Source organism: Aythya fuligula, chromosome 2, assembly GCF_009819795.1.
Source record: "Aythya fuligula isolate bAytFul2 chromosome 2, bAytFul2.pri, whole genome shotgun sequence".
Lineage (NCBI taxonomy): Eukaryota > Metazoa > Chordata > Aves > Anseriformes > Anatidae > Aythya > Aythya fuligula.
In genome coordinates, this window is record NC_045560.1 from 120,012,322 (window position 1) to 120,038,840 (window position 26,519).

The 26,519-nt window shown below is 41.6% G+C and overlaps 1 protein-coding gene across 1 annotated transcript; it reads right to left on the reverse strand.

Moving 5' to 3' along the window:
• Positions 1-3,809: 3,809 nt before the first annotated feature.
• BPNT2 (3'(2'), 5'-bisphosphate nucleotidase 2) lies at positions 3,810-25,903 on the reverse strand. The gene is made up of 5 exons (XM_032181616.1): positions 25,447-25,903; positions 13,130-13,289; positions 12,121-12,216; positions 10,290-10,451; positions 3,810-8,942 (listed from the first exon to the last, which is right to left on the reverse strand). Exons 1-5 carry the CDS (start codon positions 25,828-25,830, stop codon positions 8,665-8,667), a joined length of 1,080 nt encoding a protein of 359 aa, XP_032037507.1. The 5' UTR covers positions 25,831-25,903; the 3' UTR covers positions 3,810-8,664.
• Positions 25,904-26,519: the final 616 nt, after the last annotated feature.

Here is a 26,519-nt window from a genome sequence, read left to right on the forward strand (position 1 = left end):
GCAGCACAAACTTACTTAGTTATATAGAGTTATTTAGTTATATAAAGTTATATAAACATACATGTATGTCTATGTGCAGGAGAGTGTAAGACACTGACTTTTTCTCAGTGCCACCAGCAGGAAGGTGACAGTCATTAGAAGTCCATGTGGTACAAAGAAAAGGCAATGTGGAGAAATAATATTGCATTTTCTTTATGTTTTAGTACTGGTAAACAGTAGTGGAGAAAAGCACTGCAAGCTTCTTGTAAAAGGAAGGAAAAGGATTTTGTTTGTTTGTTTCCCCATGTGAGAAATGAACAAAAGGACAACAAATGTCAATGACAAAAATAAGAAAAATATCCAAATAATTTCAGTAGCAAACAGCTGAGAAAATAGTGAGCAAATTGTTCTTGCTGGTACAGAGGCAAGAAAGAGCCTAGATAAGTATGATGGAGGTGCTTCAAGAGGCTTCAACACGCTGCTGAGAGGCATAACTTTTCCAGATAAGGAAGACCAAAACAGAAGCCTGCTGTTAGCTAGCTGGAAGGAAGTCCAAATGCTTTCAAAACGTATAAGGCAGTTTATATTAGTTGGAGAACCAAGTCTTGGTATTTTAATGATTGTAAGATGGGGTGTTGCAATTGCTTAAGCAACAGAATAGGCTTTAGTTTGTTAATATAAATAATTAAAAATGCGCATGTGGTGAGGCAACATCTCAATTTTAAAAAACAAGCCAACAGAAAGTGTGTGGGGAGGTACAGAGTTAGAGAAGGTCAAGCTGTGCTGATGATGGATGGGAATAAAGAGATTATTTGCATGAGACTGAAATGTAGGAGAAGTTGAGCTGATGGAAGGGCAGGAGCTGCCCCTCTAACAGTATCAGGCAATTACCATTAAGTTGAAGTGGCAAGTGGAGTGGCTGTGTACTTAAAAACACACAAAGCTTGGATGTAAGCTTGTCACAATTGAACTTATTGTTATGATTTGCAGGAGGAAAACTGATAGGAAATAAGCTAGCACAGAGACATGTTCATGTGAAGTTCACACTGTGACTTTCAAGTTCTAGTTACAAACATCTGTAAATTTGTGGGATAAATTTATGGAGTTTGGAAGGAAGAAAGTATAGTGCCAGTAGTTTAAGCCCACTGTACAAAAATTTGCCGTTTACTACAATATTAAATCAAAAAATACAAGAAAAAGCATGTATTAGAAATAACAACAAGCTGTCAAACTGAACAGTAATAATTCATCGCCGCCCTCTGGATCTGACCCCAGTACTCTACGGGTGTCCTCTTAACTGAAAACACATGCCCCGACTGAGCAAAGCCAGTGAAAGACCTTCCCTGATTTAAACAACAGCAACAAACAAGGGATGTGTAAATTCAGAGTTCCCAGCATTTTTCTGGTATTTCAGGGCATTCATGAAAAGACTGAGCCCTCTACTGGCCGCTGCATTTCTTTCCCCAAGGCAAGTATTATAGACCCTGTTTCTAGCAGTCCTCTAACAATAACGAGTGAAGAAATGCTATGGAAAAATTACCAAACCAATTATGCTGCGTCAGCCCTAAAAGTTATTCTGGAATATCTTTATTTGGTCAAAATCTAACAGAATGAGGCTTAACATGGGTTTCAGAAGTCATCATTACACCTGCATAAAATTGTTGTTGTAAGAAAAGGACTTACCAGAACAGTAAGCAAACCTGTGAAAATTCAGTCCTGTAGGAAGTCACATACAGGAGAGATTTAACCTTACTCCCACCATGAAAAATAAATAAATAAATAAATAAATAAATAAATAATTGCTGTTGCTTCAAATACCTCTAACATGCACTAAGGTTTTAGAAAATTATGGAAAGCAGGTTAAAACATTGGCCTTTCCCTTAGTACAGAATTTACATGTATTTATTCCCTTCATATTAAATATATACATATAATAAAATTTTATTTTATGAAATTATAATTTTATGATTATTTATTTTATAAAATTAAAAAATATTTATTTTAGTTGCACAATGTCCCCATGCGGAAATAGTTTACAATGAACTATTTTTTCTCAGCCTGTGCAAGGACACCAAACCACACATGTTGTTACCCTGTAAGACGTAAAGTTTAATTATTGCAGCAATACAACTGAATTAATGTCTGGAGTTCAAGAGTGTGACTGAAAAGCCTTTAGACACTAGATGTGTGTGGGGGATGTCTGTGTACCGACTAAGAGAAGACTACCTGGACGGTCTCACTATCATACAAAGAAAGAAAGGAGCAACTGGCTTTTAGATACACATGCAACATGGCAGCACTTGGGGCCTGGCAGAAGCACTGCTGGCAACCCAGCCCCTACCATCCTGTGGTGGTAACTCCAGGGGCAGAAACCCCAGCCTGAGAACCCCCTGCAAACACCGACTGTTAACACCGTGGCTCAGCTTTTGCAACTTCCTTCCTTCTGTGCTTTTGCCCTTCACGTGGTGGCTTAACAGAACCCACAGCAAAGAGCAATTTCTATTTCCCCCCATCAGTCAATCTGCTTGAAAAAACGGTGAAGCAAAACACCCAAAGCAGCCATGGGAATCAGCTAGTCCAGAAATCAGTCACACAAAACAGCACCTAGAAACATGCTGTGGCTTCCTTAGACAAGCCTGCTGCTTGGGCTGTTCAGGCTGCTTCTGAGACTGTGCCATCAAACATACATGGGAGAACACTGGTGGCACTGACATATAAGGCTCCAACCCCCTCCATCCATGCCCACCCCCCAGCTTGCAGGATGGGAAGTTCTGCGTTGTTCTTTCCCCAAAATGCTTGAGAGCCCCACAGCAGACACTTTTCTCCAAACTACTGCCAGATATTCCACTAATCACTTGGTTAGATTACATCCAATCAACAAGGACTTCCAAAACACCCACGTACAGCTCCTGTGCCACACTTGGTCTACATCCATACAAGTCAATCACAGTCCAGAAATGATCCCGGACTCCAGAGCTCATCAGTCTGTACTACTACATGATCCTCAGCATGTTTTTGGCCTAAGCAAACCAGCTCCATCTCTAAAAATTTCCCATTCACAGTTCGGTAGTCTGTGTGATCCCAGGACACTTCTCAGCCAGCAGTCCACATGTAGCACCTCTCCCTTGGAGTCTGAAACCATTTAGTAGTATGTATAATCGTTGTTAGTGCCAGGGTGTAATTTTTTGAATGCTAAAACAGCTTTTGTGAGTGCTAAAAGGACCGTGCTGGCACAGGTGCTGTCTGGCAACTTTGGTTCTTAAAAAGATGAAAATCAGCAGAGAATCAGGACCAGTGTTGCCAGGATGATACGTGACATCATTCTGCATCCATTCTTGTACATACTGGTAGGGGTGACAACCACATTCTCTGAACATTTGTCAACTTACTCCATGGTTTCATTTATAAAGAATGGTGCATGATCAGAAACAGGGCTACTAATGGTAGAATTTGGCAGGAAACAAGAAAGTCACAGAAACAAGAGATAGGCAGAATGAATAAAGATAGTTCAGAAGTATTTGAGATGAAGTTGGAAGGAAAACTTCAGATCCAAGGAACATGGGGAATTTCCAGGAACTTTTCCATCATATAAATCCATCAACTTTCAGAATAAAACACATATGAAAACACAAGCCATGGAGATCTCTATATTCACCATAACATGACTGAACCTGTCAACAAGGATAATCCCTCAGGCAGAGAGCCATGCACACAGGACGGACATACATGTAGCACAGCTGAAGCTGCCTTATGTTATTACCAGGAAAAAAATCTGGTGCACAGAGAAACAAGAAACACCCAACAGAAAGAAAATATATAGAAAAACACCCTCGCAGTCCAATATTTTCAGAGTTTTATTTATAGAATTGTCATTTTGATTTGGTACACAATTGGAAAATGGTAACACAACTTGGTGGGATAACAGGAAAAATGCCAGAGTGTTGCTCATCCCTTGGGTGGGGAAACACAGCAACAACCAATGGCTGAAAACAGTCTTATCTGAAAGGGGGCTTCATCAGCTGCAGACCATTAAAAAAAAAAAAAAAAAGCTGTGGTAAGGCCTTGGCCAAGGCTTAGGCCTTGGTTCCAAACTACCAGCTTCAGAATGAAATGTGAAGGATAGTTTGTTGCTGTGGTCCTCTCTTTCAGGGAGTTTCCACCTCTGATCCCTCATCTTTCTTGTCCACATGGACTAAGAAAGGTGCAAGGATCAAGAAGGCACAAATGAGGAACAGCAATGAGAGGAAAAGTGGCTGCCCCTTGACATCTGAAAACCACGAAGTAGCAGGCTTCGTGCCCCTGGGTATGAGCCCTGAAAGGCATTGGCAGTTTGTGGGGTGAGAAGACTGGCAGCAGGTGTTAGCACTTGGTTATTAAGCTGACTATTGTACTATGAGCATTCTGGCAATGTTGAATTCATAATTTTGTCAATGGACCTCAGTCTGCACAACAGAGCCCTGAAATAAGACTTGGTCTGACTGGCCTGAAAGGAAGCTGTTCAGTCTTCCCCTGTGTTAGAGGCACTTTCCCCCTCATCCTGCCAGAGCCTACAATCACAGGCATTTATCTGTGGGTAGACTTCAACTGTATGATTATCTAACCTCTGAAAGGGAAATGAAACTAGCAAGGCAATTTAAAGCCAGAAATGGAAAGTAAGTGTTCTCTGTTACAATTTCTCCAGCACAGCCACATCTAGGGAAAATAACCCAGATGGGGCCCAGCACAGGTCAGTCCCTCCTCGTCGCGCTGCTCTGGGGATGCAGGGTGCTTGGTTTACTTGGTTAAACCAGGTTACAACAGCACTGCACCACTGCTGTGAGACTCCAACAGATAAGAAGATGCTACAAAGATGTTAGGATACACTTGTTTATAAACAAAAATGCAGACATGAACATCAGTGCTGACTCTTCTTCATAACTTATCTCCAATAACTGGCCATTTCCAAAAAATATACATGTACATCTCTTCTCACACCTGAAGCCAATTAGTCTATTCTTAATGACTGTAAGGTAAAAGCAAATACATGAAACATCATCACTAGGTGATTTCTTAGCACCATCCACATGGTTCATTCATCATTCACATAAGCTATCTCTGCTTGTATTTTCATTACTACTATGTGCTTTATCGTTCAGAACAAACAGTGCTTCCAAAAATCTACCTGTAAAAGTCTTGCAAATAGGTTAAACTCAATACCAGTTGAGTACAATATTCAACCCCTTTATTTCTGTGTCCATGTATTTATAAAACATTCAGTGAATGCACGTTAGGACGTTTGGTACAGTACTAGGTATCATCTATGCTACCATCCACTCTTTGTAGCAGAAGGAAAAAGAGAAAATACACACCGCATTAGAATAATTTCACTGACAGTTACCGTAATCATAATATCCACCCAAAGAAAAAAAAAAAAAAACATCACGTGAAAAGCAATGCTAGCACAATACATTCTCTTACTTCCCTTGATTGGACCTAGAATGTTACTGTGAAGTTTTTTAAATTCCAATTTTTAGAAAAGACACTTTTGTAGGACCCACCTATGCTGTGCAATTGTTTTAAGTAGCATCCCTGAAAACGCTACATCAGTTTTATGTGGAAAAGGCTAGCAGGTGCAGAACAATGCCAGGCAGCGAGACACTGTTACAGTCTGATCTCAGACAATAAGCTTCTCTTACATCCACAGAGGTGAAACCAAACAAGCATTTGAGCCAGGATGGCAAAGTGTTTTAGAAAGGAGTGTAGACATGGTCAAAGAAATAAGATGCATGGGTTGTCAATACTGTACACAGGAATATCAAAGTGCACTGGCACACGTGCACTAAGCAAGCACTTCTGAACACCTGCTGGTCTGTGCAAGAGTTGCATTTACATTATAAATCGATACTGACTGGGGCCTGACCACACTCCCTGCAGCAGCTCCTCCACCAGCCAGGCTGGGAGCTGCAAACAGCACCGCAGGGCCTGGCTGTGGGGCAGCTGCCTGAGCTCAGGCTGTGCCAGAAGCACTTCTCCCTCACCTTTCCTTCACTGCCACAGGAAGTGAGATTGGGTCAAAAAGGGGCCCGAAGCAGAAAGGTATCAAACACTGAGATCCAATGCAGCAAAGCAATTTAGGATACAAACAGGTTGGAACAAGCATATGTCCACCTAATGAAAAACTAGGGATTTCAGCCAGCATATGGGAACTAGAAAAGGAAAGCTAGGGCTCTTCTTTGTACCTTTATCTTCCAAAGGTCTTTAACTTCATAATTTAGGCAAACATTTGTGTTTACTGCTGTGTACCTTCAAAGAAAATCCTAGTAAGCCCCTTTAGTGTACATAACATTACCTTACTTTTCATTTCTCATGCAGAACTTAAGTCTGATCACAGCTTATGCAGGAAGTGATGGGACTGCAACCAAAATAAAAGCAGTCACATTTTCACAAGCTAAGTTTAGACATGCTTTCAACCTGAATCAAAACCAGCCACCTCCCAGGGACTTTAGCTGTCTATTTAAACATTGTGCAGCCAAGCTCTGTGACACACACATTTTAATACTAGCCCAACTATGGCTATTTCTCATGCTTACATTTTAATCCATGTTCTTTAACTACTAAACAGCAGAAATGCTTTTTTTTTTTTTTTATAACGCTTTAAGCCACTTGTATCAGACTGAAGGGAAAATAATTATAAGAAAAAAAAAAAAGCTACAGTCTTCTTGCCAAGTATTAGTAAAGTCTTGATAAATACCTGGATTTTTGTTATGTGCTGAGGTTTGGAAGCTCAACAATTTTTTAAAAATAAATCAGCCCCTTTTTTAAAGGCCACATTCACTTATTTGTCATACCATATAGCAGGTCATTAAACTTAAAAATGAAGTTAAGTTCCTTTGTATCTTATCTACATGTGTAGAAGGTATTCTCAAATAGCAGCAATTGTGTCGATGTTGGAAAAACAATGTAAGAAAAAAAGCCTACCCGTACCAAAGGCTAGTAGGACTAAGCTTCAGTCTACTTTGCCAGTAAGTTTACGAAATTAACATCTGTATCAGTAATTATGCAACATCTGAGGAGGTCTTTTGGAAATGTGAACAGAAGACAGAAGATCATTAAAAGAGGTATTATGACATTCTCCACTATTAACATTTAATGTAAGGAGAAAAAACCTCTTTTTAATGAGAATAGTATGATGAAATAAGTTAAAATAAAAAAAAAAAAAAGAATATATATTTTAAATAGCCTATGTTTCTACTGAATAAACTTCAAACAAATATTTGAAGAATTGAGAAGAGGTGGGAAGCTTATCTATTGATAATTGAAATAACAAGTACGTTTTAACTTTCTGAAATCCCTTCAGAGGTGCACAAAGAACACCACCACAGACAGTTAGACTTCTATCTGCAGAAGCATAACCATTTTAGAGGTACAACAATTTGTTATTTGGTATCAAAGGGCCCATTTTCTGTTGTGCGTAAACTGGACTGACAAAGAGTTTCAGTAAGGTTTTGTGGACTCTGGTGTACTTGAAGGACCGCTTGTTCTTCAAACTTGCTTAAAAAGATTCCATTTAAGAGAAATGATATATTAAGTTTCCACGAATCAAGTAACCACAAGCCATTTGGGATAACTCAAGAGCTTTCTGCAGAAAAGAACACCCCTTAACCTAAGAAAGAATAAAGTTAGTTCTGAGGTTTTAGAAAAGAAAATGCGAGTTTATATTTCGTGTTGTAAATGGAAATGACCAATCAACTTATTATTTCCATCAAACTCATTTCATAGGACTCTATTGAATGGGGAAAACCAAAATAAACAGGTACCAAAGAGGTTGCTTCTATAAGTACAAATGCCAAATGATGAACAAGCCCTACATTAGAAGAAGATCTAGCATGCATCTTCAACACTGTACGGAGAAATCATCAAGGACAAGAATCAACTGTTAAAAACTATAGAAGGAAACATTGCCTTCTTTTAAAAAGTTATATGGAAATAATTACACTGATTAATAAAACACTGATATTCACAACTCATCTGAATTAAACTGGTTTACATCTTCAGGAAAAAAAAAAAAGTCAAAACAGTACATTTTTGTTTCCTCTTAAAAAGCAGAAAGAGTGCCACTCCGTCCAAGATAAACCATTGCTGTATATTATATAAATGCGTGTCAACCTTATGAATTCTGTTCAGGGGATACAGAACACAGGGCCATCTTTCCTCCTGATTTTTTTAGTTATCGAATGCCTATATAAATCAATCTTTGTTTCTACCTAATTCATTACAGAATTGCTAAAACTACAGTAAGATGTAAAAGATTTCAAGAAATTCCTCGGAGAACTACTGAGGTTATTTTATGAAACAATTTGGATCTTTCTTTAATTCACCTATGTTCACAAATATATATTGTATATGCACCTTGAATATAAGAACTGAATGAAAACAGTCAACAAAAAAAAAAAAAAAAGACATGGAAAGTGAGGGGTGAGGCAGTCAGTGCCCTTCCTACTTCTGATTATTATTACTGTGTTGTTTTTATTATTTTTTTTTAATTGTTTTATTTTTAAATACCACCACTGAAGAAACCCAATGCAAATACAGTCCCCAAACCCACACCAAACTGCTTTGCTGCGCATCTTTCCCAGCAGGTTTTCACACTTGCTTCTTCAGTCAGAGCATCTGGAGGCTTACAAAAGCATGACTTGTATTTCTCCATCAGTCAAGTTTGTGTGACGTTTTTTCCAGATCTGGAAGTTTTTCAATCAGTGCTTTATGGTTCATATTGATACTGGCTATAAGTCCCCCCTCGTTGCCATCTGAGCCAGTGTAACTGATTTCTTCACCATTCAGGGTAGTCATATGGCCACCCAATGCTCTCAACACCGCATTTCCAGCACAGATGTCCCACTTCTTAATATAGGTGACATGGATATACACATCAGCTTCTTCTTGATTCTTTTCAGCTACGTCAAGGAGGGCCAGCACTTTATAACCTACAAGAATTGATTGGAATAAGAAAGTTAAACCACGTTTCCCAATTCCATCACAAAGGAAAAATCTAGCAGTGTTCACAATATACACATGCAAGCTACAGCAAAGTAATGTCATGAATTACATCATGCTAGTCCAGTATAATGGTGGAAGCACCAATAACCTGCCTGCCATCTCACCCATAAAACAAAACGAAAACAGACCCCCCAAGATTCTTTTTAGACAGCCGTTACCAGTGTGTTACAAAAGTTTTGATCTTTTAATGAGTCTCTAGATAAGTCTATAGGCTTGAACATAGTTTTGCTTTTACGTTCACTTACTCATTTTTCAATCACTACATCACACTGAAGCCTCCCATCTTTCTGCCTTTTTATTACACTAGAAGAAAGATGCATACACCAGTCTATTACAACAACTTAGCTCAGGGCCATTTTCTTCTATCATACATTATACAGTATGAAGTCACTGCTCAAAACTGCATTCTTTATTTTATGGATTTCTTTTTCTATTTTTAACTGTTCAACCAGTATTCTTGTTTTGTTAAGCTGTATCTTTTTCTTCTCATACAGTCAAGACCAGGAAAAGATCTAATATAATCAGTTAATATAATCATCACCTCTATCAAAAGAAAATTCATTTAGATTCATTCATTATCAAGAACTGGTGCAAGATAATTCTCTCTAGCTTTTCACACTAAAGACAGATACATTTCTGTAAAATCTGAGTTCTGCACGGCTTTTGTGAGACTTACAAACAGCTATTGCTTTGCACTGGTGTCTCACGTATTTGCATTCTGCCAGTAAAATGCAAGAGGATATTGTATAATCAAACAAAACATAGCTAAAACTTCTTTGGACTGAATATGGGACAAGTAACAATGGGCTTCAGTGACAATATCTTTCTATTTGACATAGATGCAAGAAATAGTACCAATCTTCAATGGCTTTTCCTTAAAATATTGTTTAATTAATGTACTACTCATTAATTAAGAACAAACTGATTCTCTTCCATGATTCTTTATTTGGTCACACATCCCCCTTCCTTACTCACAGGCATCATTATCTTCAGTGAACACACATCAGTGTGTTCAATGGGACCAAAGTAACATTGTTTATCCAGGATTAGATTCACATATTAACTTATGAATTACCTAAAGCTAGAATTAGGTTTGCATTTACATGTCTACATTCAGGAGAAACTGTGTCCCTATTGCTTGCTTTTGTGAACATGGAGAATAGAAGGTAAGAGGAGAAAGAGGGGATGTCAGTTGTACCCCTCTGTCTAGTAACAGCTATCCCATTAGATCATTTGAAAGCCCTAAAATGGATAGGATGCTTAAAGAACCAAACCTGCTCCACCAGCGGGGATTATCACAGTCTTATTTCCAAAAGTCTGCCGTGCAACCTCCTCCACTTTTCCTGCATGGGAGCGGGATACAATAATCCTTGGAGTTTTCTCATTGTAGGAGGAACGAGCTTTTACGTTTGACCCGCCATCCACCATTGCCCAGGCTACAAGAGAAAAACAAATTCTGCTAAGCTTTACTCTTAACAGAGACTGCCTTTTGTAGAGATAAAAGGATACCTACCTGAAAAAATGAAAGTGATTCCTCTCTCTTACTTAATTTCCCTCTTTAACAGCAAAAGTTAGGGCTGACCCAAGGAACAGGCACATGTCCATGTGTGCACAGGAGCACGGGAGAAAAAGAAACAGCTCTTTCCCACACATGCACAAATCTGAGTGTCTTTGACATTACTTCATGCCTGAATATGCCTGTGACATAATTGCAAAATCCGAATAAGAAGGAAAAACCCCAAGTAGTGATATATAAAACTCACAATTGGAAAGCCACAAAAATTAAGAAGATAGTTCTGTGCCAAAAACATATACAAATTTCCTCAAACAACACTTTCATAAAAACAAAAAGCCCCACTGCCCTTCAAAAGAGAAAATAGAGGAGCAAAAATGTTACCATAAGTCTTCTTGCTCAGAAGGATAATAATGAATAAGGAAGTGAAAATATCGGACATTGGGTTTTGGAGCAATGGATTTAGAATATGCAGCCTCCCGCTTGCTTCATTGTGAGGTTCAAAGCCAAGGTTGGAAGTTGGCATCCCCTAAACACTAATTTGACATTTACTTAGCAGACTAACCAGCAATTTTATCTCAGTAGAGGGCCAGATTGTATGGCAACAGACTGAGCTATGTGTATTAACAATAGTGACTGCCTTTTATTGCTATATATTGGAGTGGTACTACTAGGAACAATCCTACTCACAACACATTGGTATTTCCAGCCTGGAAAATGAACACTCTTCACATGGAATGACAGAATTAATTGCATTTCATCTAATGCCATGTCTGAACATGTCACATTTTACTGCTGTTAAAGGAGTTAAGTTCTCAAAATTATGGTGCTGAAAAACAGCACTGAAATACGGTCTTAGTTTCTGTGCCAGAACTACTGCACAATTTTACAACTCTAGAGGTCAGTATTGCCTAAGGGAAAAACAAGAAGAGAAATTCTTGTTTTAAGTGTATAGTACAGAAGATGTGAACAGTAAAACTACTTTGAAACATTCAGAAGTACACACACACAGTGCCAAACTTTTAGCCATCCTCACTGATTAAATCTTTAGTACTAAAGATTTAATTAGGCCAGGGTTGTGCATTAACAACATGTCAGATATTCAATAAAGCTACGTCTTATTGAAGTCTTGCCTGATACATACAAACAGTTGCCATTAAGGTCCTTTATTTATGTTATCCATATTGAATAAACACCAGCTCCTAGCTGTAAATTTATGGATCCAACTTCTGCTGCTGCAGGAACCAAGTAGACTAAAGTCTAACAGCACACGTAAGAGCAGTCAGTATGCATAGGCTTCACTTTCTTTGGTTTGCTCTAAGTGCTCCTAATGAATGGAGCTTAATTCTTAAACATATTTTCAGTTACTTTGTTTTAAAGGCATTATTTTTTATGTTAGACACAGGCAGCATTTTCCTTTGTGGTTTTACAGCACAGAACACATTGATCTCTAATTCTGAGGTCTACAGCAGTGTTCTTTTGCACCCTGGTACTATTTTCCTCATTTGTATCTACAGACATTTCCTCAAACATTACATTTTAGTTAGGACTATGATTGAAGAAGTCAGAAATACATAAAGGAATAAAGGTACCTGTATATGCTGAGAACGGCTTATGTATCACTCCTATTACTGGTTTACCATTTACAGCCACACAAACCATCGTTGTGACATACTGCCGTAGATCCTCTGTGGGCCAAATAAGAGAGCAGGTTCACGGACAGACGTTAAGAACAAAAAAGAAAAGTAGACCTAACATTACAGAAACATGGCTCTTTGAAGACTAGCCTACTTTCTAACTCTTACAATTATGTAACTTTGTTGTATTTCAAAAAACCTTGCAGTTACAAAAAGATTTTGAAGACTTTGAAGCTTTCCAGAAATTTTAGAATTAATGTTAACAATTGTGTCTCCTATAAGATGTACGTTCACGGAAATCTGTGTCCTTAAATTCTCCCTTCCATGCCCCTTGCCCTATCCTCTACTGGTCCAAAGCTGAAAAATTCAACCACTGAAGAACATTCACCTGAAAAGATGATGGGATCAATGAAATATTCACAAAAAAAATCCCAATCTAGTTGTGTTTGTTCTATTTATCAGCTAAAATTTTATTCGCATTGCCCTACACTGCTTATATGACATCTTAAAACATGAAAAAGAGGGAGACTCAATTATGTATTTTTTTAAACTGTAACAGAAACCTTTTTATCTCAAGTTAAATTTAATATATTAATTTATCCTTTCCTTAACAGAAAGAAACAAGAAAAAAGAGATATTTAGTGTTGCCACAGTAAAATAATAGAAATAAAGAAATGTAAACAAATGTGCAATTCCAAGAGAATCCATATACAACAGTTACCATTCATTTTAGCAATTAGTTAGAAGGAATACCAAAGTTATTGGAGTTGGCACAAATAAAAGTGAATGCTACAGTCTGACAACTATTGATATGTCATTATACAATTTGTTCAATTACATCCCACTAGCTGTAATATAGCACACTTGAACAAGAGGTGCCACTTTAAATACTTACTATTTTGTCTCCAGTATAAAAGGCAGACATCAGAATTACACACATGATTTGTCAACAAGAATCAGCTACCTGTGTATTCTTGTGTAGCATCTAATGGATCGATCCAGACAGTAACACTTTCTGCTGGAACCTCCTTAGGCTGTATTTTTTGTTTTATTTCTTCAGGTATACTGCGATCCCAAGAGACTGTCTCCTGATCAGCTGTATCAACATGTTCTTCAGAGTTTATCTACAAGACAACAAAGGTAGGCACATTAGTTTATCATACACAGCAGCTGTGGTACTGGGAAAATTACAGGTGTGTTCAAATATTTTCTTTCTCCCTTCTCCTCAAGCTAAAAGAGCATGAACTGTTTTAGGAACGAACATTTTTCAGGAACTGAAAAGTTACTAACATCATGCACCAAACAATGAGAAAATAGAATTCAAAGTTTTGCTGTGAACGACACCACTGCTGGACACCATTTCTCTGGCTGCAACGCTTTCTACGGAACACTCTCATTGTAGGAATTGCATTTTTTAAACCAGAATTTAAATGCAGTTGCTTCAAGGACTACAAACAGAACATTCAATTCTGGACACTTGTACAGTGCACAGCTATAGTTGGGGTCAAATATCACACTTACACAGATCAGTAAATGCAGATTCAAATGCGCAGACACTTTAGCAATACATATTTTGCAGACTGTGGTATGACTTTGGGGAGTAAGAATTCTAGGTTGCATTCCTGCCTCCAAAATTGAGTTATGACTAGCAATTTAAGCAGCTCACCTGGATGTAACCTTGACACAACTGTCAGATGTATGTTATTTTATAAAGAAGTTAACGTTTCTTGTCTGTCTTTAGGGTATGTTGAGGTACGAACCTAAGGCGACCCATAAGGAACATTTAAAAACAGCAGTCAAATGTCCCATTTAACCTCACTGCCACTTGTTGCCTAGCTTCACGAATTTTCTTATTGATCAGAAAGTGTTTCATAGAATCACAGAATTAAAGCACTCATGGGCAAGGACATCTTTCACCAGATCAGGCTGCTCAAAGCCCTGCCCAACCAAACTCTGAACTCTGCCAGGGATGGGACATCCACAGCTTTAACTGGGAAACCTGTGTCAGTACCTAATCACTCTCATTGTGAAAGTTTTATTTGTTCTATCTCATCTAAATCTACCCTCTTAGTTTAAAACCATTACCCTTTGTCTTACTACTACATTCCCTAGTAAAGTCTTCCTTTGTCTTTCTTACAAGCACCCTTTATATATTGAAAGGCTGCTGTAAGGTCTTTCCAGAGCCTTCTCTTCTCCAGGCTGATCAACCCCAGCTCCCTCAGCCTGTCTTCATAGGAGAGCTGCTCCAGCCCTCTGATCATCCTCGTGACCCTTCCCTGGACCCACCCTAACAGCCCCACATCCTTCTTGTGCTTTCCCCTCACTTACTACACAGAGTCTAGACTATTAGCTTAGATGCAGATATCCAACTGCTAGATCAGATAAATATGCTAAGACTAAACCTATTACAGATGTTGTAGGCAAGTGACATTGAAAAGTAAGGAAAATAAAGAAACAATCAGGTTACGTTTGAATGTAACAACCTTTGTATCAGCAGGATTTTTACTTAATTCACATCATGACAAGAAAAGACATCACACCTCAACTGTAACAGATTATCAGCAACAGGTTAAGGGCCACCTTGTCCAAGAGAATTAAAAAAGAGAAGCAAGCAGAACTGCAGCAATTCCAGCCATACGTCATAGCTGTCTTTTCATGTAAAACCAGTATTTGAAGCACTGCGTGCCAAACAGAGCCCCTGAAGTTGCCATGACATTTACAAATTAAACATCCGTCACTGTACAATCAACCTGATGATTGTTTTCGCCCCTGGGGGTAATGGTGCTGCAGAATCAAGACGAGCGGTTCCACCGACTTGGCAAGCTCAACACAAGCTCCTGGCAGTTCAAGTTGCACTAGGGCAAATCAAGCACCACCATAGGAAGTCACATTAAAAAAAAAAAAAATCCTCAACAGAATAAAGGTTGTCTCCAAGAAGATAAGAGGGTTGGAATCAATCCTAAAAAGGAAAAAAAATAATCTCTTGTTAAACCTGTTGTAACATTACAGTAAAATGAAAAGGCTCAACGTATCTGAAAGGCATTGTTTTCAAAGACTTCCTGCTAGTTCAAAATTTATAATTGTGGCCATGACGTTGCAGCATTTATTCCCCTAGTTAGCGGTCTCTCTCAACAGCCATAATTAACCTACCAGGAAAAAAAAGAAAAAAAAGAAAGATAATAATGTGGTTGCAGAGATCCCATGACACTAGCTCCACTTGCTGGTCTCTTGCTCTGCAGGCCACCAGTTCTCCCCTTCATATTACCATTTACTCTGTAGCCTTGGCTGAGTATCAGTCATAGTCCAAGTAGAAATTCACAGCCATTCTACCACATGGTTACTAGATTTTTTTATATATTGTTAGGAACCTACATTACAGGCTTTGCACTACATGGTTGCCTTATGGAAGATCACCAAGCCCTTAAAGCTGGGAACTTATCTTCATCTATTTCTAATGAATTAGAATATAACAATAAAACAGATCTTTGTGTCAAGATGATGGCATACCTTACTGCTTGATTTTCAGTTCCTCCATGTCATTCTCATTTGTTGGAAGCCTCCAGAGGCCACGACCTTAAGTTTCAGTATTTTCTGAAGTGATACAGCCATGTTGTTGACTATATTGTCAAGTCTTCACTCAGAAATCAAGAGTAGCTATGGTAGATAGACCACCACAATGCCAAATGTTTTTGTCAAAGTTTTTCCAGCAGCATACTCTCAGTCAAACTGTTGTATTACTGTACATAATTATAAAGCTGCAAGTCTGTACACTTGCTATCACACAGATAACTTCGCTGACCATGGTGGCTTTACCCAGTTGGGCAGCCAAGCTCCACCACAACCCCTCTCTCACTTCCCCTCCTCAACGGAAAAGGGATGGAAAGGGCTCAAGGGCTGAGATAACAACAGGGAGATTCCTCAACAGTCATTGTCATGGCCAAAATAAATTCAGCATAGGGTGATTAATAAAATGTGTTACCTACTACTAACAAGCTAGAGCAATGAAAAAACAACAAGAACAACAAAAACCCTAAGGACACCTTCTTTCTGCTCCCATCCATCTTCTTCTACCTCCTTCCCCTGAGCAGTGCAGGGGAATGGGGGCTGCGGTCAGTCCCTGATGCTGCATCTCTGCCGCTCCTTCTTGGTCCCTCTCTGCCCCTGCTCCCTGTGGGGTCCCTCCCATGGATGCCGTCCTTCCCCAACTGAGCCTGCGGGGGCTGCCCACAGGCAGCAGCTCCTCAAGCACTGCTCCCACATGGCTCCGTACCACGGGGTCCATCCATCCCCCAGGAGCAAACTGCTCCAGCACAGGTCCCCCACGGGTGGGCGGCAGCTCTTATCAGACCCCCAGCTCCTGCGTGGGCTCCTCTCCATGGGCTGCAGCTCCGGCCCGGGGCCTGCTCCTGCGGGGGCTCTCCATGGGCCACAGCCTCCTCCAGGCCACATCCACCTGCTCCACCGGGGGCTCCTCCACCCATGGGGGGGGTTGCAGCATGGAGATCTGCTCCGTGTGGGACCCATGGGCTGCAGGGGGACAGCCTGCTCCACCAGGGGCCTCTCCACAGGGCACAGGGGAACTGCTGCTGCCTGCCTGAAGCACCTCCTGCTGCACTCACCTGGAGGGCTGCAGCAGAGCTGCTTCTCACTCCTCACTCTCCCAGCAGCCATGGCACAGCCATTTTTTTTCCCCTATTTCCTAACTCTCCTCTCACAGAGGTGCAAACAACCTTGCTTATTGGCTCCGGTCTAGCCAGCAGCAGGTCCAGCTAACACTGGCCCTTATCAAACACGGGGCAGCTTCTGGACTTTTCTCACAGAGGCCACCCCTGCAACCCCCACTACCCAAACCTTATCACGTAATCCCAATACCCCTACTCCTAAGAGTCAGATTTAAAAAGAACCCATCACGCAAGAATTTGAGGCAGCAAGCAGAAGACAAAAATAAAGAGCTATTGGGAGGCAGTCACCTAATAGCTGCAAGCAGTAAGAGCCCATCTCAGGAAGTTCTGCACGCTGCCCACTGACACAGAGCATAACATTTTTAATAATCTTCCCTAATTATGTTTGAAGGGAAGGCCCTCCTTGCAAAGAAGAGCCACATCAAACACAGAAATTTAAAACAACATATGTAAATCAGTGAACAGACTACTGCTGAAAGGTCGACAAAAGTTACTTCATGAGTTTCGGTAATCTGGCTGATTTTTGCCAGCAGAGAACCTTCTATAAATGGGTTAGAAATGTGTATGCATCCTGTAACAAGCGAGGTGTGCTGCTCTCAGGAGCCAGAAAAGGTTCAACAGAAACATCTGGATCAGACAGAAGTGTGCCTTCCAAAATATGGAGGCATTCCCAAGCCTAAGGAAACTAATCCACCACACAGAAGACACTCTCCTCCTGCATGCTAGAGAGAGAAACCTGGGTCTGCTTGCTCAGGAGGATGGCAGACAGCAAGCTACAGAGCCGTGTGGATGCATTCAGCACTATGGGCATGTGTCCAGCAGGCCCATCTACATACAGGCTTCATGGCAGCTCACAGGGGCTCACTGTCCTGTGTGGGACTAATCCCCACCAGCTCTTCACAAGGGCTCCGTTGCCGCTCCCCACCTAGGAAACCATCCTCAATATCAGCTGCATGGCTGGGGTGAGGTGACCAACCTCAGGCTGCATGGTATGAAAGAGCAGGGCATGGATGTAGTTCTGCCTTTGAACTCACCTGTCAGAGAGAAATTAAACTGAAAGAAGTTAAATATAAGTTTCTATTCAAATACATCAAAGATTTTTAAAATACACAGCTTTTTTCTTTTTTTAAAAGCCAATACCTTTGCTTCTTTTAGAAACTGTTTGGGACTTTATTTCAATTTATTTCTCCTCCTCCTTCCCTGCATCTTTATCCATCCAAATATGACATACGTGTTATCTACAAAAATAATCCAAACTCTTGAAAAAGAGATGAGGTAGCATATATGTTTACTCCTGGAAGTGTTAGCATTCCCATCTGTTAATTGTATCCTCTCAAATCTAAATCTCGCTGCTTTTTTATTAGAATAGAAAGCAAAACCAGAACACAAATATTATGCCACCTGTATTATAAAAGGGAAAGCAGATAATTAAGCTACTCAAGGTAAACAAAACAGTTCAGGTAACAACAAAAGATAATGTTCACTAATCAGAATACGAATACAAGGGGAAGTACCGCATTTTGAGGACAGAGATCAACTCAATGGTTAAGTCCACTGATTTGAATGGGACCATGAAAATGAAAAGCATAAGATACCCAGGCAAAACAGCACATGGCAACATCAGTAAAAATACTAACAGACATTTTAATAACTGCATAACAGACACAGCCACTTCATTGGTCGTTACACAATATGCATTGTACACAGCCAGGCTTCAAACTTTGTCATTTGTATTCAGGTGACAGGAGACAGAGGAACGGAGCAGAGAGACAAAATCAAATCAATAAAGAAAAATATTTGGAAGCAATAACCCCTCAACAATCATCCGGACGCCTTCTTCCTGGCTAACTCAAGGTGTCTCCTGTGGACACCTGGAGGTATTCCCTCCAGGAACCAACTGGCAAGAGGACACCACACACCTCGCAAGGCTCACTGACCTGCTGCTGTGTGGCTGCACAGGTTTGAACACGACTTGCTGTATCTGTCTGTGCTTCAGAGGAGCTGCCACCCAGGGGAAAGCAGTTCCACCAGCAGCCTTTGGGATTGCCCCCGCACACTGAGCAAGCCCCTGTGCAGCCTCACGCCTCTTCTCTCTCAGCGCTGCTATCGCTTTGCTCTGAAGAACGACAGGCACTCACATACACTGTGTTGGAGGCTGGGCCATTTCCCCCTCATTTGCTCAGCTTCTGACTTTTCCCTCAAAAGGTACTGGAGGGAAAACTGCCTCATCTTCTTGCAGCACCTGTATATATGCAAACTGCGTGAGCTGATCAGATGCCGAAACCTCTGAAAGTAGTCACCCACTCAACAAGGCGGGATACCCAACGGCACCTTCTGCAGCAGCACGATGGAAAAGCACTCCCAGGAAGCAACAAATCACCATATTCCCAGCAAGGGAGTAAAATACCTGTGACTACTTATACCAGTTAAGAAACAGGGCTCCAGAATCTGCTGTGGAAGGTAGCAATCACATTCACACCAAGACTTAGTTCATGGGCAGCAATGGCCACTCGCAATCCTTCCCCTCAATGTTTTGCATTTGGAGGTGGTGAGTAGCAATTCACCATAAACGAAGACTGTTTCCTGAAAGCTTCTGTCACTACTTGACACTGAAAAGAAAGCAAACTTGGAAATCAAAATACACTTTCTTCTTTGCCTTTCCAAGCTGCTAGCTAGTTTTCAGCCAGGTTTGTTAGGTCATGAGTGAAATCAAAAGCTCACATACTTAAGATACTTTAAAGCTTGAAACAGTTAGAATATTAGCCTTGCCAGCACAGGCAAAAATTCCAGTTTTATTCAATAAAATTGACACTCTAAGATCAGGCTGCTTCTTTTTGAAAGGGTTCCTCCTCTCCTTTCATTTACCACAGTATACCAGAAGGGAACATAGTGTTTGCAAGTGAGCTTCTTCATGCCTTTCAGAAAGATTACGCTTGAGTTCATATGGGTACATTTCCTTACAAAAGGAGACAAAGAAATTTGCTGAATGACATGGTTCTCCAAATAGATTGCTTGTTAAAAGGTAACAAAAATAACAAAATATGAATTCATATAAAGATGTATTTTTATATACATGAGTAATGTACACAAATACGTAAAACAGTAAAAGGCATAAAGCGCCAGCCACATCTTGGCTCTCATTTGAAAGGAAGACAGCAAATACTTCTATAATAATGCCATGGCACAGACAAAGGAGGCATTTTTAAAGACACAGAAGTCCAGACAGGAAAAAGTTTTGAACTTCTCTCTACTGTCAACTGCACCTTCAATTATTTTAACGAAAAAAAAGTGGTTTGACTCAGCATTAAGATGACAAGGTGCACAGGAAAGAATATGGACTAGCCAAAGCGTCAAAAAGCCACCAGTTAATGCTTACGGAAACTCATTACACGGCTGCAGTCATTAAGCCAGCAGGAAGCAGGGTGCAACTAACAGATAAAGACATATCAGATGACAAATCTGCTTCTTCCGACATATGATGAATAGAAGTTGGTAAAGTTGGTAAAAATAACAGAAAGGCAACAGAGGAAACTGCATGGATCACAGAAGCCACACAATTTCCAACAGTAATTTTTTGAAACAACTAAAACCTAAAACTAGAAGTATTAAAGCCACTTGCTCGTTAGTTCACAGACTGTTTTGATAGATGGCAAGATTCGCGGTTACAGTTCTGTACGGATGCAGGCTAGAAAAAAAAAAAAAAAAAAAGGAACGTCTGGCTTGTGACAAGGGTCGCACTGCCACTTCCCAGCCTCAGACACCAGCCAGGTAAGAGAGGAGAAGCACACTGACACAACAGGGCTGTGAAGCTCTTACTGACTGCGAGCAGCTGCAGCAGCACAGGATTCGGGTCTCCTGGACACTACTGGTAGCTACATCTGGAGAGATAATCACAGAAACCATTACCATAAAGTTACGGCCTTTCATTTCAGTTTAGGTACAGCGCATGCAAAAGTCAACTACGATCAATTAAAAGCCATGTTAGAAGGCGTATGCCCAGACAACACCTACTGATGGATTTCAGATTAACATTCACAGTTCTTGCTTTACTCATGAGCCTGTTGGCACTTTCTAAGATCACGAAGGTGAAAAGAACGTTAATTTTGTTAAAAACTCCAAGAACTAAGCATACCTTGCTTCCAACACAAAGGGACAAACAACTGTGTTTACTTTGCATAGCACTGAAATCCTTCTGAAGTTTAAGCAGCATTTTGTTTTCAGATACGTTAAAGAACTAGGTTTTTGTCTCCTCCCATCGAATCCATATCAGATGCAGTTTGCAGTCTTAGATGAAATTCCAGTTTTGTAACTACAATAGTTGACGCTGCAACCAGAAATCTACAAACAGCAGGTTTAAACCTGGAAAATATTTCTGGTAGCTAGGAAAAAAAAAAAAGTGCATAGAGACATTCATCTTCAAAAAATTGAATTAATTTAGGGGAACATCTCATTAAAAGTAAAACTGACATGTTCTTAAATTTCCATTTCAAACACTGATGCCCAATCTCAGCATTATTGCGCACAAACTTGAAATGAGTTATTTATCATCTGTCTTAATTGGGAAAGAGATAGAAGAACCAGCCAGGTTCCAGGCAGTGCCAAGACTGCTTGAAGATGCTTGAAGAAAAAGGCTGGGACAGAGAAAGCTTGATTTCCATCCCAGTCACAATAAACTAGAAAGAAAGGAAGAATATTTCTCTGCTTAGTATTTATACTAGAAAACAAGACACACAGCTGGCACAACTACAGAACATACATCAACGTGCTGGTCAAAAATGAACACAAACTGTTGCAAAAGCGAGAGTATGTGGTAAATTCATTTGAGTCAATAAGACAAAGTCTATGAAAATCAGGGTAGTATAGTGCAGAAGCAAAACAGCAGAACTGTTTGTGCTGCTTTAAAACCGGCTCTTCCACAGTCTGAGCACAGAGCGACTTTGACCAAAGGTCGTGTTTAAGGAGTATGCACCGCCCTTGCCAGTCACTCCTGCAGATGTACTGACACAGGTATTGCTGCAGCATGAAGTAAACCAGGGTATGCCTAAATCTTTTTTTTTGGTCTTACATTTCCTACCTTAGATGCATTCAGATACCAATCCCAGTACAAGGAACACTGCCAAAAGGGAAGACCCCGATGCGTGGCACTCAGAGAAGCTCTTTTAGCAGACAACACAACTGAAGTTCCTGCACCACGAGACCAATTCTTCAAACCCAGAAACTCTCCTGGACAGCACACATTCATGTTTCTGGCCAGTCTCTAACTGGATTTGGAAACAACCTTCCCACCCCTCTCTCAAGGCAGGGCTGCCTTGAGCATCACCTCAATCCCCTCACCTGATTCCTGCTCCAACACTTCTTATCGCACCACCACTATGCTAGAGCAAGGAGTAAATGGGCCTGCATGGAGAAACAAACAAGAAAGCAGTGAAGTAGCCTAAAATAGATAAATATGGTTTGACAAAAAGGTTGAAAGAAGCAGAAGGGATGATTTTAGCTGGATCAAACCCCAACTTGTTCTCAGCACTACGAATAGCAGAGAACAACACTCTAGTGCAGGAGCAGGAAACACCTCCAGCCTGTAACTGTAACTGCGGTTGACAACTTTATCAGAAGAAACCACTGGATATATTTCAGCATGAAGTGTATTTTAAAATCAACTGCACAAACCTGTTTCATAGGAGATGCGTGGAAATATCCACTACTGGATCATGACCGTCCTGAAACAGCACTGGGTAATACCTGAGTTAGAAGGAACTGATTTGCCCCTTCCTCACACCTGTTTCCGAGGAATATAATGACAATGCTCAGTACCATTCAGTTTACTATGCAGTCACAAAAGCAAATTGATCTGCCACTCTTCTGTATCATCTAACCTTGCTGTTGATAGTCTTGCTTATAAACTGATGCAAACCAAACACATCCATTTATACCAAGCATAACAGGTAACATAAGTATCAGACTTTCTGTTCCTCCGTTGAGACAACAGCTTTACAAAATGCTTTGCTTTTGTCTTTTTCCATATTTTTTCCTCTTCTTCCCCTCAAATTGTGAACGTTATTTTATAAGCCACAACTGTAAGGATTGTGAGAATCTTCCCAGATTTATTTCAGCTTCTAGAAGAGAAAGAAGCCAAAGCCTATCTTCTCTTAATAATCAAGCCTTTGGAGGAGATCTGCTTCTGACAGACTGCATGTGTTTTTTGCTATGCCAAGCAGCACAATGCAAGATATCCAAGACTGCTCATTGAATTCAGTTTATTTCAGTCAAATGACTTCTCCCCCTAGTTATTTTTAAACACTGGAAAGCCAGAATTTGGCACCAGCTTAAATGCTGAGACACCCGTTAGGCTCAAGGCTTCCATGATGCGAGTAAATAAAAATTTTGCTTAAGTTTACCCTCAGAATTCTTTGCATTCTTTCAGTTTTTATCAGTCCTTTTGTGAGCAGTAGCTTCTCTAGCAAGAAGAGAAGAGAGCTTTTGTTTGACTTAGCATTTTTTTTTTCTGCTGGAGTGTCCTTCTGTACTTGGAGATAAGGCTGCAGTTGTAAAGCATGACACCTACTGCAAGATGCAGTCTTTTATTGCCTCAACATGAAAGGTGTCTCGGGAAATCCCATACAATCCTCATATTCATACCAACTCAAACTGTAGCTCTGCTGGGTGAAATAGCAGCAGTTTTTGGCAGGTCATGCTAAAGGTTCATATGATGGATTTACACATTGAGATGACCTTGTCTTCACACCTGAAAGTGTATACTACAACATATATATAGTAAAATGAATTGTTTCGACAAATACTTATGAACACATCTTCAGCATGCCAGAGACTACAAGATAGTGTGTGTTATCAGCATATACAGTTTGGCAGACATTTCTTACTTGCCTCATGAAATAAGGTGCTATTATTCAGATCATGTGCTGCTAAACATCTCAGAGCTGGCCTGTCAGATTTAACAACTTTAAATCAGCTGAAAGATTTCTCAAATAAACTCTTCCTCGTCCTCCTCAATGTTCAAGCTTTTTCAGTCTAATGGAGCAGGGCACTGGGGAGGAAAGGAGGGCATACGCCCGAATTTTATCAAGTTCTACAGATGCATGCACACACATGCATTTCTGATTTCACATTGTGTTTCTGAACATATCTGTGCTTTAGGAAGTGCCATCTATTTCTAAAGACTAGCAGCACAAGCCAACTCCTTGGAAAATCAAAAGGAGTCCAAAGTTTTTAAAAAGATGGTCAAACTTAATGCCACTGAGAGGAACAGACCCGCATCAGACCCTCACCCGAGCAGGGCTCGTGCAGGCAACCACAGACAGGGAGCAGGCAGTTCAGTTCAGTATTGCCAAACAACTCCCCAACTTCTCAAGTAACACAGAGAACCCTTATACCTAAAGGAATGAAGCCCCTCCTTCTGCGGAAGAGTGAAAACGTGTAATTTCAAGCAGCAGCCGTACAGCTATACTGTAACGCCAAGCTCCACGAGGGCACTGAATAGTAAAACAGAAAGAGGAACAACACTTTTTCATCCATTAATGCAGGGCTTCTGAAGGTGGCTTGCCATTGACAGAAAAGCCAGCAATCTTTGAAATACAACCTTTATATTTTTTTTGCAGAAAAAGGCTAAGTACTTATAAAGTTTATTTCCAATACCGATCGATCTGGTGTTTCTTTTAGATTACATACTCAATGCGGTCTCTACAATACTTTTAAAAAAACAAACACACCCTAAGGAACTTCCAAAAAGTCAATGAAAACTGATTAAATAGTCACTATGCTTAAGTAAACTTAACTATTTTCCTTTTTCTTTCAACCTGTCCGGGAAAGGCATGCAATCAGCACCTTTCAAACTCAAAGTTCTCCACCAATTTCAAACGTCAATAAAAAGTTAAGGGATTTAACATTAAAAGACTGAAGAAAAGTTCCCATTTACTAAACGAAAAGGAGAAACAAAGCAGAAAAAAGAATAATTAAAAAGCCTGTAAGTCTGTTGCTGGTTTGGATGCAACTTGAAATACCAGTCCCAAGTTTTGGAGGTGAACGAGGGCAGAGAGGGCCATGCTTCTCTGAAGGAGAAGCAAATCTGTGTTGCCCACGTGGGCAGCAATCTGTGTCGTGGCACAGCTGCTGGCTTACCTGCTCGGCCAGAGCCCAAAAGCCTCGGTTATCACAGCACTATGCTCCTCTACACTCTATTACTTCTCCATATGCTCTCCCCACTGCTGGCTCTATAACAGAGTGGGAAGGATGACCGGTGGGAAGGGTAATTAGGAAAGTAAGTTAACAGCATATGCTCACCTGGGCGTCCCAAACGTGTGCTGAGACAGCACTACCAGGTTACATTTATACTGGAGCAGAAAAAGTGCTTTTTTTTTGCCCCTCAACACTTGGGCACCCCCTGAGCCCCCCACCACCCTCTGCACCCCACCACCCGCAGCGGGGCGAGCGCTGAGGTGGCACTGCCACAAAGCCAGCAGGAAGGAAGGAAGAGGAAAAAGAAAAAAGGGGGGGGGTATCAAGGTATCGTTCCCCATCCCCAGGAACTCGAAACAAGCCCGTGGCCGGGCAGGGGCTGGGGCAGGGGCTGCAGCCGGTCGCCCACCTGCACGCCGGGGAAGGCGGCTTGCAGCAGGTGGTACATCCTGCGGTTGGACAGGAGGTCTCCGCTCGTCAGCTTCTCCTCGGCTCCCTCGCGGGTCTTCCCCTTCGCCTTCTCGTTGAGGACGTTGCCCTCGCGGACCCGCTTCACCTCCTCGCCGCCCCGCACGGCGGCCAGCACGGAGACGGCCAGCAGCTCCCGCAGGTCCACGGCGGCCGCGGAGCCGCGGGGAGGGGGCTCGGCCCCGCCGGCCGCCGGCTCGCTCAGCATGAAGAAGGCGAAGCGGCCGGCCAGAAAGCCGGAGTAGAGGTGGTAGAGGACGCCGAGCCCCAGCAGGCAGAACACGGCCATGCCGAGCGGCGACAGGCGGATCCCCATGGGCGCCATGGCCGGGGGGGGGGGGGAGCGGGAGGGGAGCGGCGGGCGCTCAGCGCGGCCCCATGGCTCCGCTCCCTGCGCTCGGCGGGGCCGGCCGGCTCCGCACCGCGGTGGGCAGGCGGCGCCCGTCTGTATCCGGGTCAGGCGGAGGCGGGGCAGCGCTGAGCGCACTGAGCATGGCCCGAAGGGACGGGGGGGACCGGGGGGAAGCGGAGGGGACCGGGGGGGAGAGGGGTAGAGCCGGGCTGGGACCCGCGGGTGGGTCCCGGTGGGTGCTCCCCGCCCGCAGCCCGGAGCGTGATGGCGCGCAGGGGGCCTGAGGCGAGCCTGTGAGGGGAGCGCACTACGGCTCCTCGCTGTGTGCCTTCTGTATTTGTGTATTTATTGATTTAAGCTGCTGTGTGCAAAAAAAGTGAAAGCTCAGACCCCAGTAAAGGTTGTCTTTGGGAACTCAAGCTGTCATATCGTCGCTGTCTCTGCACTTCCATTTTACTGGCATCGCCGTCACACGGTGGCAAAGATCAGCATCCCACCCTCTGCGAGGTGCAGAGGCTACAAATGAAGGAAAGGAGCAAATACAACTTTTAGTTTGAAACGGGATTCCAGAGAGCTGGGTTTTACTCTTACCTATGCAGGATTTAACTTTCTACGCTATTAAAACCTCATCGTTTTCCACCTTTCCGTGCTCTTTAAGATTT

Coding starts and splice junctions, on each gene's coding strand:
- BPNT2 (XM_032181616.1), bottom strand. CDS start 25,830: ATGGCGCCCATGGGGATCCGCCTGTCGCCGCTCGGCATGGCCGTGTTC. Junction 10,452..12,120: donor GCCGTTCTCAGCATATACAG/GTACCTTTATTC, acceptor TTTCTCTTGTAG/CCTGGGCAATGGTGGATGGC. Junction 8,943..10,289: donor AATCCCCGCTGGTGGAGCAG/GTTTGGTTCTTT, acceptor CAATTCTTGTAG/GTTATAAAGTGCTGGCCCTC.